Source organism: Gracilinanus agilis, chromosome 2, assembly GCF_016433145.1.
Source record: "Gracilinanus agilis isolate LMUSP501 chromosome 2, AgileGrace, whole genome shotgun sequence".
NCBI classification, from domain to species: Eukaryota; Metazoa; Chordata; class Mammalia; order Didelphimorphia; family Didelphidae; genus Gracilinanus; species Gracilinanus agilis.
This window is the reverse complement of record NC_058131.1, coordinates 270114175-270134256: the sequence shown is the minus strand read 5'-3', so window position 1 is coordinate 270134256 and position 20082 is coordinate 270114175. Positions and strand designations below refer to the sequence as shown.

The 20082-nt window shown below is 46.1% G+C and overlaps 1 protein-coding gene across 1 annotated transcript in view; it reads right to left on the bottom strand.

Annotated features, from left to right (window-relative positions):
- Positions 1-13194, bottom strand: part of ABCA2 (ATP binding cassette subfamily A member 2) — a 75925-nt gene extending 62731 nt beyond the window's left edge. Inside the window, exon 1 of the mRNA XM_044663929.1 lies at positions 12823-13194. Coding sequence (XP_044519864.1) covers positions 12823-12888 — 66 coding nt within the window. The 5' untranslated portion in view covers positions 12889-13194. The remainder of the gene's footprint in view (positions 1-12822) is intronic.
- Positions 13195-20082: the final 6888 nt, after the last annotated feature.

Genomic DNA, 20082 nt, shown 5'->3' with positions numbered 1-20082 from the left:
CCTACCTTCCTTCCTTCCTTCCTTCCTTCCTTCCTTCCTTCCTTCCTTTCTTTCTTTCTTTCTTTCTTTCTTCCTTTCTTTCTTTCTCCCCAAGTCCCTAGCACAATATCTTGTACATAATGAGTGACAGAAATTTGCTGAGCTGAGCTATTTACCTTGATGGATTCTGCACATAGCTGACATCAATAATGCTTATTGAATGAATGAATATATATGGATTTTTCCTTCCCTTTTAGACTGCAAGCTTCAATCATGTTTCCTGAATGAATGAATGAATGAATGTACATATGGATTCCCTCCTAGACTGTATCAATAATGTTTACTGAATTACTGAGGGAATGAATGCAGATAGCTCTTATTTTCTCTATCAGACTGTAAGCTCTCTGAGGACGAGAACCATATCTGCTTTGATCCTTTTCACTGTCTCCATTCTGCTTGACCCAGCGTCCAAGGCAGGGAGTTAGTACTTGTTAAGCAATCACATTTTTCTGTTTCCTACTAAAAGTCCTGACTTCTTTCTTTTGGTGATGTCTGCCCACCACAAGGATTAAGAAACAGTAACTTTGAAGAGTTACTAAGCTGTGCTCCTTTGTTTCAGAAATTCCATTCTACCAGGCATCTATTCCAAGAAGATCAAAGGGAGAAAGAAAGACCTCATGTGTACCCAAATATTGGTATTTGAGCAACCCTTTTTGTGGAAGCAAAAATGTGGAAACACAGTGGGTCCCTATCATTAGGAGATGGCTGAACAAAAGGCACATGAACATAATGTAATATGACTATGCTACCAAAAAATGACAAATATGAGAAATTCAGAGGAGCATGGGAAGATTTATATACAGTGAAGTAATCAGGCGTAGGAGAACAATATTCACAATGTTTAGCAAAATTGTAACGACTTATCTTGATTCTGGAGAAGAAAAAAATGACACGTATATCTTTTCTTGCGGCACAGAGGTAGGGAGCTACAGATGTAGAATGTTATATACATTGTCAGATCCAGGCTCTTTATCAACCAGATTTTGCTTGACTATTTCTCTATCTCTCTTCTTTTTTTAAAAACCTTATTTTCTGTCCTAGTAACAACTCCTAATAACAGAAGGTCAAAGGCTAGGTAAATGAGGTTAAATAACTTACCCAGGGTCATACAGCTAGGAAGTGTCTCTTGAGGCCAAATTTGAACTGAAGTCCTCCTGACTCCAGACCTGGCACTCTACGCACTGTGCCAACCTAGCTGCCCCTACCATTTCTCTTTGTGACAAGGGAAGAGTAAGTAAAGAGGGTGGTGTTTCAAAAAATTAATGCAATATAAAAACAAAGGGGATCAAAAAATTATTTAAAAAACAAAGATGGTTCCATATGAACATTACAAAGGCAAGAGTCAACCCGTGTGTCCCCTACTCCATTTCCTTTCCCCAATAGGGTGGCCCAATCCTGAATTATGCATACAGTAGGCTCAGTGAATGCCACATGAGTGGTACCACAGGGCACACCCAGTGGGTAGGCAGAGTGCCCAGGAAAAGGCATACTGTTCTGATTCTATCTTGAGGGTCTTAGATGACATCAGTACCTAGGGCATTATCTACCTGAAGCATGGGCATCAAAGTGCCCCTTTAGATGACCCTCACTCTAAAACTAAGTGCTATGAAAAAGCCAAATGCCCACGGGCTGGCTGGCTGGGAGTAAGACAATTCAAACAAGGTTCCTCTACTCAGTTTCCCTATCTCAAAGTAGGTAGGGGATAGGTAGGTGGCTCAGTGCATTGAGAATCGGACCTATAGACGAAAGGTTCTGAGTTCAAATTTGACCTCAGACACTTCCTAGTTATGTGAGCCTTAGCAAGTCACTTAACCCCCACTGCCTAGCTCTTACCGCTCTTCTGCCTTGGAACCAATACACAGTATTGATTCTAAGACAGAAGGTAAGGGTTAAAAAAAAAAAAACCTGCCTCCTTCTCTGTAGTACCTTTCCTTGGATCACAGGGACAGGAGGAAGGGGCTGTATTTCTGCAGCACTAAATTCCATGACTAAAATATCCCTGCCTCAGATACTAAAAGGAGCCAGCTCCCCACAAGCCATCCAACTCCTTGCTCCTACAGAACAGAGTCAGAATAAATTCCAGACCTTCACCATTTCCACATCTGAGCTTACCATCACCAGCCCCCTTCTGACCTTTCAACTCCCTCTCCTGGTCCCCTTCTCCCAGAAGTCTGTTGCCATCACTCACATCACACCAAGTCTTAACTCTGGTCATAACCTGACCCCAGATGCTGGCAAGATACTGTGCTCTAACTTTGGCCAGAGGCCATTCTGTGATCACAGAAGGAGAACAATCACAGTCCCGGCCATAGCCTTAACCCTGGCCACAGAAGGAGTCCTGAGCCTAGCCCCAGAGGAGGGAGCCACCATCTCACACCATGCCACATGAATGCCAAGATTATCTATAGTAAGAAAGCCCTGGGCCCCCGATCATCCTTTTTACTGCCTAAGCCTGGTCCTGACTTGACTTCCCCCTTCCATGCCTGCCATCTGCCCCCTCCCCTTATCCCTGCCAGCTTTGACTTCTGTCTCACCCACCCGTTTGCCCGGCCTCTCCCCTCCCCCAACCTCCTGCCCCATGCCTGTTTACTGGCCTCTGACAATGGAGCTTTGTGGCAAGAACCTTCTGAGTCTGTCCTTCCCTCACCCCCACACAGGCCCTGCCACCCCAAGGTCTGAATCTCCTCTGTCTTCCTCCCTCCGAAAAGCCAAGCCATTGCCCACGGTGGTACCAGCCTCAGAGTAGCTCCACAAGAGCCCAGCCTGGAGAAAAACTGCGAATGGGAATGTCACTAAGTACTGGATTGTGTCCGCATGAGGGTTTGCTAATACGCGTGTCTGAGTGTTTGGAGCCTTTCACACAGGACGACGTGGTTATGTGTGTCGGCCCACGTGTGGCTCTCCATCCCCGTGAGCCTGTATCGACCGACACCCAGAAGGAGGAGGTTTGGGCACGGGATTTTGGGTGACTGCATGTGTGCGTGGATATTTGTACGCACGTCTGTGTAATTGTGGGCATGGGCATAGGCGTGACTACTCTCCGGAGAGGTGACCTTGCGTGTGTGCGTGTGCACGGGGCATATTTCTCTCTCTAGGTGACTGTCTCTACAGGACTGTGTTTCTCACTCTGTGTGTGCATGGATGCAGATGTATGTAACCACATGTCTGTGGCTGCATGTAACGGTATGTTCGCCATCTCCTCAGGGTGGGAGGGGTGTATACAGGGCCCCGAAGAAGAGAGGTCTCTGGAGTTCCTTCCTTCAGCCCACAAGGGCTTCACCAGCTTTTCCTGCTGCCCTCCTCAGGGCTCTGGGAAGCCAGTGCCCAGCAGGCATCACACTCATTATAGCAACAGGCACCCACTGCCAAAGCTCCCTCCCCACCTTCAAGTCACTACAGCAACAGCCATGCATGGAGGGCCAAGGAGAGGCCCCAGACCGGCAAGCAGGGGGTAGGGAGGAGAAGCAAGATCAGCATCTGGTTATGGCAGAGCCAGGGTGGCATGCCAGGGCACCGCCCATGGCAAGGGGCCAGAGGTTCAGGAATTTGCAGGGGCTGAGCCCTCTGCCATCTGGTATGTGATTCCTCTCAGGATCCTAATCCCGACCCTTCTTGCAGGGGTCTCGCCTGCCATTCCTTCAACATGCCCAGCTTAAGGAAGGGGATTCTGGGTACCAGGAGAGTCCTCAGACCATGGATCTCTCAAGGCCCCTCCCTCACCACTGCCTGCCACCAGCCAGGAGGGAAACTAGGTGAGACTAGCTCAGTCGCCATGGAAACCACAGGGCTCATCACCGTAGGAAACAGTGGCAGCAGCTCTCCCCCCCAAGCCCCCAAGAAAGGCAAGTCTGGGTGGGCAGTTCAGTAAGCAGTCACCTCCTATTCCTCTCCAGAGCTAGCCAAGATCACACCCAAGATTTCCCCAAACTCAGTGATGCCCTAATTTCCAAGCAAGAAGATGATGCTCAACAAGCAGGGTCCTGGGTCTCTTTTAGGTCTCCAGAGGGACCATATTTTCAGCACAAAAAACTTGAGTTTATTCTCTCAATTCCAGGCTCCACTGGCCAGCTCCTCATTTGGCCAAAGGTCACGGACTCTGCCTCCTAAATGAGACAAGATGGGCCACAAGTGAAAGCCACAAGAACAAGGTGCCCCTTTCATCTGTTAAGCTCAGGAAAACCTTTTCCCTCTCCAGACCTCAGCAGGGCCACACAATTTTGACTCCTTCCACTCGCACACTCCCTAGACACCAAGGTGATGGACGCTGCCCTGTAACAGGACACCCTGGCTATGCGGTCTCCTCTGGCACAGAGGCCAGCTGGTCAACATTACAGAAGGGGGGCAGGGAATACCCAGCGGGCAGCTGCCAGGCAGTTATTGATAGGAGAAAACAGGCAGGTCCACAAACAGCTACCAAAGAAGCTATACGCTGCCCCCAGAAGGTTTTTGTAACCTGGACTCTTAATAGGACCAACAGTGAACGGGACGCTTCCCTTCTCTAAGACTCAGTTTCCCCATCTGCAAAATGAAGGCAGAAGGAAGTAAACTAGGTAGCCTTTAAAGTCCCTTTCAACTTTTACATTTAACAGTTTATGATTTTTCCATCCTACTCTTTACACCATTCAATCAAGAGGCATTTACTGATATGCCTACTCTGTGCCACACCCTGAGCTGGATGCCCTGGGGGAAATGAAGCCTAGACTGTCACAGAATCACAGAATGTCAGAATCAGAAAGGCCTTTAGAGGACAACTCCAAGTCCATCCTGTAACTAAATTAGAATCCTGACAACATTTCCAACAAATGGTGGTTCAGTCATTGCTTGAAAGACTCCACTGAAGAGGAACTCACTACCTATCAAAGCAGTTCATCCATTTTTTGGATAGCTCTAACTGTTAAGGCATTTCCTCTGGCAAGCCCAAATATGCTGCTGCTTTTTTTAAACCCTTATCTTCTGTCTTGAAATCGATACTAAGTATTGATTCCAAGACAGAAGTGTGGTAAAGGCTAGGCAACTGGGGTTAAGTGACTTGCCCAGGGTCACATAGCTAAGAAGTGTCTGAGGTCATATTTGAACCCAGGGTCTCTGGACTCCAGGCCTCACATTATCCACTGTGCTACCTAGCTGCTCCCCCAAAGATGTTTCTATGTAATTTCCACCTCTTGTTCCTAGGTCTTCCCAAGGACCATGCCAAACAAGTTTCACTCTTCTTCCACATTAACTTAGAGATGGCTATCAGATCTAGCAAAGCCTTCTCTTCTTCACATTAAATATCTCCAGTTCTTTCTCCCTGATCCTCACGTGGCATGAACTTGAGACTTTTTGTCTTCCTGGCTATGCTCTTCTGAATACTCTTCAGTCTACTAATGTCATTCCTAAAAAATGGCACCCAAGATTGAGATAGGGCATTGTCAACGCAGGAACTTGTTTTGCTTGATTATGCATAGTTATTATAAGGATTTTGTTTTTACATGGGAGCAGGAAGATAAGAGGGAGAGAAGATAGATTTTCATTAACTAAAAAAATAAAAATAAAATGCAGCACCCAGAACAGGGCACACCACCCCAGATATGACTTGAGCAGGGCAGAATGGAACTGTCACCTCCTTCATTCTGACACTCTGGCTCTCTCCATACAGCCCAAGATAGCATTAACTCTCTCAGCTGCTTTCTCACACTACTGATTCACACTGAACTCACATTCCACTAAAAATCATCCTATCTTTTCCAGACAAACTGCTTCTGTAGCCATACCTACCTCCATCTTGTCACTGAGCTCACAGTCTATTTGGGATGATGGAAATGGTGAGATAATTCTAAAGCATGGTGTATAAATGAGGCTCAAATCATGTGATCCCCATTCAGTGTTAGAATTCTGAAAGGCAATGTAGTCTGGTGGAAGAACCCTGGACTGGGAGGCAGAAGACCTGAGCCCTACTCCCTCCATCCACCATAGGACAGAATCTAAGCCTTAAGTTCTTCATGTATCAGATGAGTGGGCTGCACCAGAGTAGCTGATCTTTAAGGCCTCTTCTAGCTCTGATATTTGTGGAGTCTGACCAAATAAGATCTTGGATGAGAAAGCATTACACATTGACTTTAAACACTCCACAAATGCAAGAAGCAATATTATTACCATTATTATTTCAGCTTCTTGGGGCCAGACAGCATTCATACCTCTGAATTTCCCTTATACCTAGCATGATGGCATCCCTACACATGGAAATCATTCCATAGACATTGGATGACCCAGTGATAATGATGACCTAAACCACTGTTTATTACTAAGGAGAGAAGCAGGGGAAAGGAAAGAGGAAGTCAGGAAACCAGATTTTAGTCCCAGCTCCAATATTTATCATATTCTTTGGACCTCCAAGTTTCTTCATCTATAAAATGGGGATAATAATGCTTATACTACCTGACTGACAGGGCTGTTGTGAGAAAAGTGGTTTTGCAAATTTTAAAGTGCTATGTAAATACCAGCCCCCATTTTTGAGGGAAAAACAAATGGAAAAATTGAGGCAGGCATCCTGGAGGAGGTTGAATCTGAGATAAGCCCAAAAGAACATTGGGAAGGGGTGGCAAAGATTTTACAGATAAGATAAGGGGTCCTGGGATCCCTTTTCTCCCCACCTTAGGGCTGTCCACAATCAGAGCTCATCCTTTCCTAACCTTTGTTCTTGGACCACAGTAAACAAGGGGGCCATGTGGATGCAGAAACCTCAGCATGGTTGGGAGTAAGGTCCTTGTCCCCGTGTCTCTAGTGTACTCCCAGTCAGCAAGGCAAAGTGGCATCCCTCACCCTAGAAAGGCTCCAAATTTCTCTCCCTGACAGCTTCTCCCACAGGACAGGATTCAGGATGCATCTGGGATGGTATAGTGGAAAAAGCAGTCCTCATTTAATGTTGGGGGTGGTGGCATTGGTTTGAATCCTGCCTTTGCCACTTGTGGAATCTTGGGTCAATCACTTAATCTCTTGGGGGTCTTAGTTTCCTCATCTATAAAATGATAGTCATTTATAAGATGACTTCCAAGAGTCTTTCCTGCTCTTAATTTTATGATCCAAAGGCATTTGGGTTTTAGTTCATTTCACTGAAAGGGAGACTAAAGTCCCAAGAGGGAAAGGAGACTAAAGTTCCTTTCTTGGGCAGGACATCTCACCTTTGAGACTGACCACTGTGTTGCCTATCCTCTTCTTCATGAAAATGAGACAGAATAAAGGATGAAGGCAACTGTGGTTCCAGATCTAAGAATCTACTTATTGGTACTAACAAATCCAAACTCTCTATGCTCCTAAAGCACTCCAAGCTTTCTCTCTTGGGCACTTTACCCAACAAGAATTCAGAATTTATGGATCTCATTTACAAATGGAAAGGCTGAGGCACTGAGCTAGAGAGAAGGGTAGTTTCAGGGCCAAAAGCAGTTACCCTGGCATGTGAAAGAGGCTTAACCTGAAAATAGGGTCCAGACAAGTTGGGGCAAATGTCTGGATGGCAGATCCATATAAGGGAAATCACAGTACCCTGACCTGTGAAGGGAAGGCAGGGAGGGTAAGCACAGAATAAATCAAAAACAATTCACACTCATGGCCTCCCAGACCCTTTATCTAGTAGAGGCCTGAGGCTGTATAGACTCTGGCTGGGAATAGGACTGGTGGGATACGGCTAGCTGATACCATTCTCCAGTACCAGCTCACCCTGGGAACCTGGAGACTGGCCAGAGAAGAAAGAACTCCTATTCTGCAGAGTTGGGGTGTTATTATCTGATACCTCCCAGGGATCTAGCACTAGTTGATTAGAGTCATAGGGTATGGCTCGGGAATCATCAGTCTGACTCTAGCCTAAGAAGCCCTTGCAAGGCTTGGAAGGTCCCATGATATTGAAGGGTTTTCTCAGGTACTAGGGGAAGGGAGGGGGCTGCTCCCTCCTTTTATCTAGAAGTAACCCTGCTTTGCCATCACCAACAGATGTTGGTTTCATTTTGAAACTCTACCATGGAAGAATCACCTCACCCCTACTTACAACCAGCCCCCACCAACACACTTTCAGGCAGGAAGTTCAACCTAACCTAAATCTTTCACCCCACAGTATATTTCCTTTTCTTTAAAGCCATCTCTTTTGAAATCTCTCTCTCAGTCCTCATACTTGATCCATAGACCCCAACTCATGATATTCTATCCTGGACAGTCTCTTCTAGTCCCAAACCTCCCATCACCTCTACAAAAGATGAGGTTTGTTTACACCTTTTAGAGAAGGGGAAGAGGAAGTCAGTGCCAGTGTCCCGTCTCAGGGAATGGAGGAAGTCTGGGCAATCTAGATTTCAGGTTCCAAAATCCCGTGTCTTGAAGAAAGCCCCAAGAATCTCACTCACAAATGACCTTAGCAAGAAGACTGAGACTGAACTCTATTTCCTCCTGGCCCCTTGACCTTAGCAGGAAATTGAAAAAGAGCAGGAATTCAAGTGACAATGACTTTAGAAGTCCTTCGGGAGGTTATCACTGGATACCCAAAGACTTCTTCAAAGGATCTTGAAAAATTGTGGCACTTAACTTCAAGTGGCCCAGGTAAGAGTGCCGACTCATCATTTCTGAATATCAGCCTCAGTTCAGGACCTGTGTACCACCAGCTGGCAGGCGCGTGCCAGTTTGGGAGTACAGCCAGAGCTGCAGCAGCCAAAGGAGAGCACGGGCTCGGACCCTGGGGCCAGGATGAGGTCTCATGATCAGGAAAGCAGACAAGAGAGTAATAGTCTTAAGGTAGGGTCAGGGTGGACTCCCAAACCTGGCATTCAAAGATGGACACAATCTGGCCCCAACCTACCTATGCAGGTTTCTCTCTCCTAGCTTCTCTAACATATTCCCTCTGCTGCAGTGGGGCCTGTCTGCTTCCCAGCTCCTGCATGTATTATGATCATTTCAGTCTCTGTTCTTTTCCCTTCTCTTCCCTTCTACCTAATCAAGGGAGTATTTATCCCTCAAGGCCCAACTCCAGTTCCACCTTTCCCCCAAAACACTTCCCTGATGACTCTAGCCCACACCAAACAACAGTTATGTTTTCAGTCTTATCTCCCAGGTTAACATTTAACCAGGAGCTTCTCCAAAGTAGTGTCGAAAGAAGAGGCCTTGTCCTACCTCTCCTCTGTTGCCCAGCCTTGGACAAGTAATAATGGCCCAATTAATCCCTAGTGATTGATGGAAGCCAAGACATAGGTGGCAGGAGAAATGATGAAAAGACGCTGCCAGAATGAGCTAAAAGCACCCCAAGGTCACGGGTCTGACCCAGAGGATATTATCAGCACAGTGGCATGAAAGAAACTCAGATGCAAATACTGATGTTCCAAGTTCCAGACTGCACTGCACTTACCAAGAGATATGGAAGGCTGCTCTGTACCCAGTCATCCCTCCTCCTTCCCCATGTGGGATGGAACAGGGATCCTTGCCCCTAACCCAAATACTCCCCTACTCTCTTTCATCTTCCAAATGCCTAATCCTCTACCTTTCCTCCAAAGCCTGGCTGAACCTTCCCACCCCCCACCCCCCAACCCTACACGGATCTCTTCTGCTCAGACCTGGAAGCACATAGTCACAGAGAGCCTACCACTGCTTTGTAAATCTTAAAGCACTCAATAAATGTAAGCTATTCTTTTCTTCTAAGCCTGAGTTGGAGCTCCCCTGTGGAAGAGAGCCATTTCTTCTTGAGTCTCCCTCACAGCTTGGGTTGGCACAGGGCTGGGCACAAAGGACAACCACAAATGCTTACTGAAGAAATGAATAAAGAGGAAGCGAATGGGATGCTTTGAAATCATATACCAAGTAGCCTAGGGGGTGGAGGTGGTTATTAGTGCAGGCAGGGACAATAAGGTGCAGGTGCTGTAGGGAGAGTCCTTTTACCCAGACACAGAGACTCCTGGGAACCTGGTTGGAAAAGGGTTCTCCTTCCTTCTTCCTGAAACTTAAAGCCCTAAAACCTAGCTTACATTTTGGTTCTCAAGACCTTCCAGCCCAGCTCCTCCTCTCCATTAAAGGCAGAGCAATGCCCAGAGAAGGAGCACTGAGGGACAGACAGCCATGAAGAAGAGAGGAATGATGAGACCTAGACTGCTGCGACAGACCCTCTGGCCAAGAGCTAGCTTCAAAGAAACAACCCACCTCCTAACTCTGCCATCAGAAATCCCAAAGGCCCATTTGAAAATCCATTTCCAGTCCCCTAGCTCAGGGTTTCCCTGCTGATGACTACAACCTGGCTGAAGCCAAGGTTTCTTAGTCAGGTCTAGCTCATGAGAGGCCTGTGACTCCTCTAGCCAGCCAGGAATTGGTCTATGGACAGCCAGGGCTGGGAGGAAAATCTCTAACCATCAAATATGGCATAGGAATGGGGGTGGGAAAGACTGGACAGTGCAAGAAGAAGAGCAATTGACCACAGCTGGTCAGGCGTGGACCACAGTTGTCCCCTTCCCACCCAAAGTCTCCACTCTGGACTGCACACCTAGTTTGGGTCAGAGAAGTACAGAGCTCTAACAATACCTCCATGAAAGAGGCATGAAGGACTAGAAGGGAACAATTTGGGTAGAGGTGGGGAATGGGAGACATTCTAAGAGTTACAGAATACGTAAAATTTGGAGTCCCTGGGCTGGAAAGCATAAGAAATGAGGCTGAAGTAAGTAAGAAGTCAAGGAGAAGGAAAAACCCAGACTGAGGAATTTGGCAAGGGAAGATTGAGGGGAGGGCTGCCAGGAGGCTGGCATTAGAAATCCTTGATCTGGAACTTTACCTCATTAGGAGATACCAGAGGAAGGAAAGACCCAGGCCAGCTACCTTTCCACAAAGCTTTTCTGGGAGGCCTAGACCCCCCTGATTCTACAGTAGAGGTACTTCATGGAGATTTCCCCACCCAACCCATAAAGGAATAAGTCCCATCTTGCCTTCTCCCTATTTCCAGGCAGCACTGGAGCAAGGGTGGATAGGAAAGGGCAAGGATTAGATTTTAGAAGATTTTAGAAGATGTGGAAGAGCTATTCCCAAATGGGCTACTGAACACGTTTTCAAAAGTAATTAAGAGTTCATGAAGCATAGGCATCCCTGACATGCCACATACCCAATGACCCAGAGAAAGGGCCAGACCAACCTGGACTCTAGCTTCCCAACTTCCCTACCTCCTGCCACCCTGAGCAGCCCTGCCTGCCTGCCACCACCACCCCCCCACCACCCCCTGGCTCTGCCCCAGGGCCCTGTGACCAGTCCTAGGGGAGCAGCCAGAGCTCCACTCTGCTAAGCTCTGATGACTCAGCCAGGAAAGTAGGCAAATGTCAACCCAAGGAAGGGAGAGGTCATTGATAGGCCTAGAGCCGGGGCCTGGATCCTTCAGCCCAGTCTCCTTCCCTAGCTCCTGGCTGGAGGGACAAGAAAAGCAGCAGGTTGGCTTGCAGAGAGGGGAGGGAAAGGACCAGCATCAGGGTCTGACATGGGGAGAAAAAAGGCATAAAGGAATCCCTGCTTCTAAGGCCAGTGGGAAATAGCCAGGCATTTCTAAACCGGCCTCAAAAAGGCACAATGACTTGGGAACCTATCCTGCACCTGCTGCCTTTAAGAGGAGCCTGCAACCAAGGAGAGGGGGAGGGCATTAGAAGGGAGATGGTGTATAGGAATGCTGATCCCACTGCAGGAGCTCCTATCACCATGACCAGAAGTCTCCTGTACATCCAGAGTCACGGTTAGCCGTGTCACGGCTCAGACCACTGCCTTCACACATTCTCAACTCTTTTACCCAGCAGGCATCTTTTCTCTATTCTCTCCTCAAATATCCATTCCCCCCTCCCCTCCCATACATACACCTTGGCAACCCTGCCCCTAGCTGGAGCTATTTGATTTGATTTGGTCTCAGGCTGGGAAAGGTAAGAGGCCAGACCCTTCCTCATACTAAAACCCTCCCTTGCTTCTCCAAGGACCCAGCGTCAGGGCAGATGCAGCTCTGACCCACATATGCTCTGGACTTCCTATAAATAGCTTGAGCACACACACACACACACACACACACACACACACACACACACACAGAGTCACAGCTTACCAGGCCCCCCCAGTCACCATGAATGCTGGACCTGGAGCAGCCAGTATCCAAAGGTTAGCCCAGTCATCCCTCTTTACCAGAGCTGTTTCTTAGGACAGAGGACCAGTGGTTAGCCCCTGCCCACCATCCTAAAGGCAAGAATGGGATGAAGGGAAACAGAGCTGTGTCTCCTACCTGGCCAGGTCAACAGCTGAGTGGGATTGTGTGTGTGTGGGGTGGGGGGGCACGATAAGAATAGATGCAGAAAGAAAGAAAATTCGATGTCCCGGTGGTGAAGCTGGGCCAGAGCAACCCTTGGCCAAGTAGGACTTGTTTGGAAGGATACTCATGCCCACCTGGTGCCCAGGCCATGAACACAGATGTGCACCCACAGCTGGGTCTGGTCTTCACCTACCCCCTCTACATACACTCTCGGGTGCACACGCGTGTGCACGGCGCACGCACACACACACACACACAATCTTACATACTTATATAGTCCTTTAGTTAAATCAGACAGGGCCCTGGGCTGCCTGGAGGTTGGAGATAAAGTGGGGTTAGGAGATGTCTAGTCTCTGGTGCACCTGAGCCCCACCCCCTGCAAGCCTCAGGGCTGCCCCATCCCCTCAAACCTACCCCACCTCCCAGGGTCCCGGTGGGTCTCCCGCTTCTCTTCAGCTGGACCGCGTCTCTCGGCTCTCCCACCCCCTGGCTTCTGCCATCCCCCCAACCCCGCTCACCGGGCTGCGCCGCTTCAGCGTTACGTTCTTCCAAAGCAGGAGGTGCAGTTGGTGCAAGAAGCCCATGGTGGGGCCGGACCAAGGATCAGGGCTCGCGGGCCGAGGATGAGGCTGACAGAGCTGGGACAGGGAGGGTGAAGATCTTGAGTGACTGGGGTGCGGTGCTGGGGCTGGAGCTTAGCGGGTCGGAAAGTACAGACCCTGGGGCCCGGGCTAGAGCCAGGGCCCGAGACCGGGGTCCTGGAGCGGAGCAGCGCTCAGTCAAGCAGCTACCGCAGCCCTCCACTCTGCGAGCTCTGCAGTGGTTGAAGGGTCCCAGTGCCGGGCCCCCGGTTCGGCATCGTCCCCGGCCCGGCCTGGCCCGGCCCGAGGGCTCCGGCTCGGGCTCGGCCTCTGCAAGACACCTCACAGAGCGTCCATCCTCGGGACAAGAGGTTCAGGGATCATGGGAGAGCAAGGAGGCCGGACGCTGGAGATGCAGATGCTGATGCTGGGACCCGGGTCGAGAGAACGCAGCCCAGCCAGGAACGCAGCGCAGCAAGGCACAGAGAAGCCAGGAGCGCAGCGCAGCGGAGCTCGGCTCAGCTCGGCTCAGCTCGGCTAGCCTCCTTGGCCACCTCTGCTGCATTGAATTTCCGAGCTGAACGTGACCCGCCCCTCAGTCAGGGCCGCCCCCTCTTAAAGGCGCAGGAAAGGAGCACCCCCCCTTCCCCTACACTCCAGAGGGCGCCCCAAGCCCCAATCTAAAGCCATCTCTTCTAGGAAGTTCCAGGCTCCCCTCTGTTCTCTCCCCAGTCCACTTGCTGTCAAGTCCCGCTAAATTAACCAATAGCTTAGGGAACAAGTATCAATTAAGAGGGCATTGCAGAGTGTAGCTTGATAGCTCAATGGATAGAGAACCAAACCTGGAGACGGGATGTCTTGAGTTCAAATGTGGCCTCAAAGACTTCCTAGTTGTATGACCCTGGGCAAGTCACTTAACCCCCATTGCCTAACCCTTCCTGCTTTTCTGCCTTAGAACTTATACACAGTATTGATTCTAAGACAAAGATAAGGAGTTTTTTTTTTTTTTAAAGAAGGCATTGCATATAAAGTACCTTCTTATCATCCAACTGTCCTCTTCCTCCATCTCCCCTGGATCCCCCTCTAGGGGGTTCACAGTGACCCCAAAATCAGAGTCCTTTTGAGGGAGGTCAACTCTCCTATCAGAGGGCTGTGTGATTTAGGACTCAGAATGTACTTGAGAAGATGGAATAGGATCAAGAAAGGCATGAAGGATGGAATGGAACTGAGAAAGGGATGGTGAATGGCATGGAAGAGGGTAGGAGTGGAAGGTGGATCAGATGTGAGAAGTACTTTGTAGATTTTTAAATGCCATTTTGTTGTTCAATCTAGTTCAACTTTTCATGACCCCATTTGAGCAATTTTCTTGGCAAAGATACTGGAGTGGCATGCTATTTCCTTCTCCAGCTCTTTTTACAGATGAAGAACTGAGGCAAATAGGATTAAGTGATTTGTCTGGGATCACATAGCTAGTAAGTGTCTGAGACCAGATTCAGGGATTTTGAGGCCAGATTTGAACTAAGGTCATCCTGCCTCCATGCCTGATGCTTTCTTTATTCCCTAAGCCACCTCAATACCCCTCAAAGTATCATCCAAATGTGTTATATTGTTGTGGGATGGAAAGTTCGAGAAATAAGATGAAATCAGTTAAGAAACATGGATATGAGAAAGATAGGGTGAAGATGGAATGGGATAGAATTAAGATAAACATGGGTGAATAGAACTGAACTGTGCCCCAAATGGAATCTGACAAGGGCAGAAAATAGCAGAATTATCACCTGGGTCATCCTGGACTCTATTAATGCAACCTATTGTGTTTACTTTTTTTTTTTGGTTACTCTGTCACACTGCTGATTCATTCAGTTCGAGTTTGCTGTTCACCAAAATTGATCATTCTAGTTTGTCAAGATCTTTTTTGGTATCTTACTATTAACCAAAATATTAGATATTCCTCTTTGTTTTATTTATACCCATCTTTCCCAGAAGTTCCATCCAGATGTAAATGGGATAAGTCTGGAAATCATAGATCTCAGAGCTGGAAGAAACTTCCTGTTGAGCCCATCTGAGAATCTCCCTTATGAACTCACAAATAAGTGATCGTCCAGCCTCTTCTTATAGATCTCTAGTGAGAGAAAACCCACTATTTCCTGAGGCAGCACATTCCACTTTTAAACAACTTAAATTTGTAGAAAGTTGTTTTTCTGAACAAAGTAGGATATATTGTATCTAATTTCTCTTTCACAAAACAAATTGCAAATACCTGAACACGACTATTGTCTCTTTTTCTTACCACCCCCTCCAGCCTAACTCTCTTCTCCTGGCTAAAGATGGCATAATACAATGAAAAAGGTTTTGTATTTAGAGACAGAAGACTTCAGTTCTTACCCTGCCTCTTTGTCTTCATATGTGACCTTGAACAAGTCACTTAACCACTCTGTGACTCGGTTTCTCCATTTGCAAAATTAGGAGATTGGATGAGAAGATTTCTAAAGTCCCTTCTAACTCTAATATTCAATAATGGGCCATATCAGAGGTATCAAACTAAAAAAAAAAACAAAAGTCACTAAGTTGTACATAAGGGTCCCTGCAGACCACATGCTGACAATTTTTAAAATGTAATGCTATCCATGTTTTATTATATTTTTGCTTTCTTATGTTAAATATTCCCCAGTTACATTTTTTTTAAACACTTACCTTCTGTCTTGGAGTCAATGGCTCCAAGGCAGAAGGTAAGGGTTTTAAAAAAATGGCAATGGGGGTCAAGTGACTTGCCCAGGATCACACAGCTGAGAAGTGTCTGAGACCAGATTTGAACCCAGGACCTCCTATCTCTAGGCCTGACTCTCTATCCACTGAGCTATCCTGCTGCCCCCTCCCCCCAGTTACATTTTAATTTGGTTCAAGCTGCACTTAATATTTCAAGCTGCAATATAGGCTCCATGCCTGACACCTCTAAATTTAAGATTATAGTACATTGAATGCCCAAGGGATCATGGGCCTTTACAACTGTGCTGTTCATTATCAGCATTTTGATTTAAAATCCTAAGAAGGGGGGCAGCTGGGTAGCTCAGTGGATTGAGAGCCAGGCCTAGAGACTGGAGGTCCTAGGTTCAAATCCGGCCTCAGACACTTCCCAGCTGTGTGACCCTGGGCAAGTCACTTGACCCCCATTGCCTACCCTTACCACTCTTCTACCTATAAGTCAATACACAGAAGTTAAGGGTTTAAAAAAAAAATCCTAAAAAGGTTTGCTTGTCAAATTTACAGCTGACACAGAATTAGGAGGGGTAATAACTCCTGCAATGGATAACGATTGAGATTCAAAAAGATTTTGACAAGCTAAAACAATGGACTTAATCTAACAAGATGAAATTTAACAAGAATAAATGTAAAGTTCTGCACTTAGGTTCAAAAATCTCATAATCATAGTTATTGGGTTAAGAAACAATAGCTAGATAACAGTGCCTATGAAAAAGATCCAGGATGTATTGAGAACTTCAAGTTTCAAATTAATCAATAGTGTGATTTAAGAACCAAAACAAATGAAACAAAACAAAACAAACAAGTGCACTCCTCCCAAAAAATCAGTTCATTTTCTTCTAGATCCAACTGAAAGGAATGTTTTTTGTTTGTTTTTTGTTTTTTGTTTTTTAGGAATGGTTTTTGTAATAAGTGAAACCACTGGACTTTTAAAACCCAGTTCAAGCTCTACCTTTCTTGTTGAATTCAGTGGACCCTAGCATCCTGGAATGAGTCAGAAAGAAAGCAAACAGCATAATATGACTGGGTACCATGCCATACATTGATTGGTTGGAGGAACTGGGGATATTTACGCAAATATCTCAGAATGAGGAGACTATGCCAGTAGCTACTTCCCTAGAAGGTTTTCCTAGAGAAAACTTAAGAGAGACAGGATAGCTGTCATTATGAAGCTGGAAGGCCATAGCAGGGAAAAGGGATTAGGCTGAACAGAGGGAGAAACTAGAAACAATGTTAGGGAAATTGCAAATAGGAAAATTTAGACTTGACACAAAGAAAATTTTCTAAATAATTAGAATTGCCACAAAATATAATGGGCTGCCTTGGGAGCTTGTGGGTTCTGTCTTCAGGCAGCACTAGATGACCACTTGCTGGAGCTGTTGGAAATGAGATTCTGAGTCACAGATGGTTTGGACTAGGTTTCCTTTGAAGTCTCTTCCAACACTGAGACTCTGGGATCTGGGGAACTTGAATAAAGGAGGGCTGAAGGTGAAATGAAGGAGGAAATATAGGCCTGGACTTTGGGTCTAAGCAGTATCCCAAGAAGTAGTTTCTGATATGCTTTCCACCAATTCTGAAATATTGGCCATGCTGAATATGATCCTGTGGCCTCCCACCTCTGGTTGTTCTCACTTAACATCTGCCTCATCGCCATCCTGAAAGTCTCAAAAGGATAAGTTGGTGTTGTACTCTCCTCCTACCTGTTGCTCCTGGGGCTCATAGCACTGCAGCTTCTGACACTTTAGGGTTGCCACTGCCCTCCTTTAGAAGACCTTTCAACCAAGGAGTGAGGTATAGTGGGAACAGTATCCTAAGGCCCTGGCCCATGCAAGCTAGAATGGTTTTAAAAAAGGTATTGAAAAGGGGGTAGCTTGGTGACTCTGTGGATAGAGAGCCAGGCCTAAGGAAGGGAAGTCCTGGGTTGAGATTTGACCTAGGACACTTCCTAGCTGTGTGACCCTGGGCAAGTCACTTAACCCCCATTGCCCAGCCCTTAGAACCAATACACAGTTTTGATTGTATAGTGGAAGGTAAGGGATTAAAAAAAAAAAAGATATTGATAAGGGAGTTGTATTGTGAATTGGTGGGGCCTCTAAAGCCCTGCCTGGTTCTGACTAGGCTGGAGTAATTATCTCTCTCTCATTTCCTTTACTTTCACTCTTTCTCCTTTTGTAAATAAACTACCATAAAAAGTCATCCTGACTTGAGTAACATATTTTGGGCACCCACATTTTTACATATTTAGTCCAACCATTAATTTTAACCCTTACGGTACATAATGAGGACTGTAATTTCACATGTAATCTGCTTTTTCTCTTCTATTTTATACATGCAAATGCCCCTGCTAATTGAAATCCATTAAGTTCAGAAGAGATATTAAAATTAATTTTTAAAAGGTATGCAAAACATCCTCAACTTAATTGTCTCCAGGAATAAAGACCTGGGCCACTGGTGTCAGTTCATGGTGCCCTCAGTATAAAAACCAGGACAGAAAGAGTCAACCTGGCTCCTCTTTTAGGGTGCTGACCAGCTGATCATCATGTGCAATACTGGTTCAGAGAAAAGGGGGGGGAAGCAAATCAGTTCTACAAACTTGATGGTTATCTTTTCTCAGTTCCTCATATTCTTACTTTACTAAGCCTAAAAAATAAATAAATAAATAAAGCCCCCAAACCTCTCTTTTTCCTTAATTGTCACATGTTCGATGAGTGTCCCATATTCATCCCAATGTCAAACCTGAAGTCCCAAATCAGCCTGTGGCAGATCTGGCTCTGTCAATTTGCTCTAAAGGGCTCTCTGGGCATTTTAACTAAGGATCACCTCAGCAACAGCCTGAAGTTGTTCCATGTTGCACTTTGAGAAGGATAGTTAAAGAGAATCTGTTTTATCAGAAAGGCTACACTTTCCCCAGCCCACCCACCCCCCCTACCTCATCTGCTAGTGCCTTTCCCTCTGGGATTACTTTCCTTTTTTTTTTTTTTTTTTTTTTAAACTTTTACTTTCTGTCTTAGAAGCAGGGAGGTGACTCAGTGGATAGAGGCCTGGGCCTGGAGACAGGAGGTCCTGGTTTAAAATATGGCCTCAGACACTTCCTAACCGTTTGACCCTGGGCAAGACACTTAACCCCAGTTGCTTATCCCTTACCCCTCTTCTGCCATGAAAATGAGATTCTAAGACAGAAGGAAAGGGTTAAAAAAAAAAAAAAGAATTGATATTTAATATCATTTCCCAGACAGAAAAGCAGTAATAACTAGACAACTGGAGTTAAGTGACTTGCCCAGGATCACACAGCTAGGAAGTATCTCAGGATCATATTTGAACCCAAGACTTCTTATCTCTGGGTCTGGTTCTCTGTCCACTAAACCACCTACCTTCCTTCCTTCCTTCCTTCCTTCCTTCCTTCCTTCCTTCCTTTCTTTCTTTCTTTCTTTCTTTCTTTCTTTCTTTCTTTCTTTCTTTCTTCCTCCTTAAACTTCCATCTTAGAATCAATACTATGTTTTGGTTCCAAGGCAGAAGAGTGGTAAGGGCTAGGCAATGGGGATTAAGTGACTTGCCCAGGGTCACACAGCTGGGAAGTGTCTGAGGCCAGATTTGAACCTAGGACCTCCAGTCTCTAGGCCTGGCTCTCAATCCACTGAACCACCCAGCTGCCCCCAAGGATTTACTTTCCGTCTACTCTGTATCTATCTTGTGTGTATCTGGGGTTCCCAAGGTACATACAAGGGCAAAGAGCCTACAGATGAACTGCGGTGAGTTCACTCTATTTTGATTTAGGACTCCTTAGTAGCAATAATAACATCATATAATGCTGGACACACCAGAGAGCAGAAGGTAAGAGTTTTAAAAAAAGAAAAAAACCATGTTGGAGATGGTCTTCTCTAAAAAAGTTTTTTAAATGTACCTGGGAAATATAAGGCTAGAGACTGGTCTGAAATGTGAAGAGTTCAACTCTTCCTCCAAGTATGAGAGTATATTGCTCCAGACTTCTAACATGATCCAGACTGATCAATATTGTTGTTGTTCAGGAGTGTCTGACTCTTCTTTATTAAATTTCTTATTTTAATAACAAATATCCACATAAGTTTCCAAAAGTCATATGATCCATATTGTCTCCCTTCCCCTCTTCCCTCCCTGCTCCCAGATTGCTGATGAGCAATTCAATCTGGGTTATACATGTACTATCACACAAAACATTTTTCCATATTATTCATTTTTGTAAGTGAATAATCTTATAAAACCAAAACCCCAAAACATATACCCAAAAAAACAAATGATAAATCATGTTTTCATCTGCATTTCTACTCTAACAGTTCTTTCTCAGGGAATGGATAGCATCCTTTTTCATAAATCCCTCAGAATTGTCCTGGATCATCATATTGCTGTTAGTAGCAAAGTCTATCACATTTGATCCTCCCACAATATTTCAGTTACTGTGT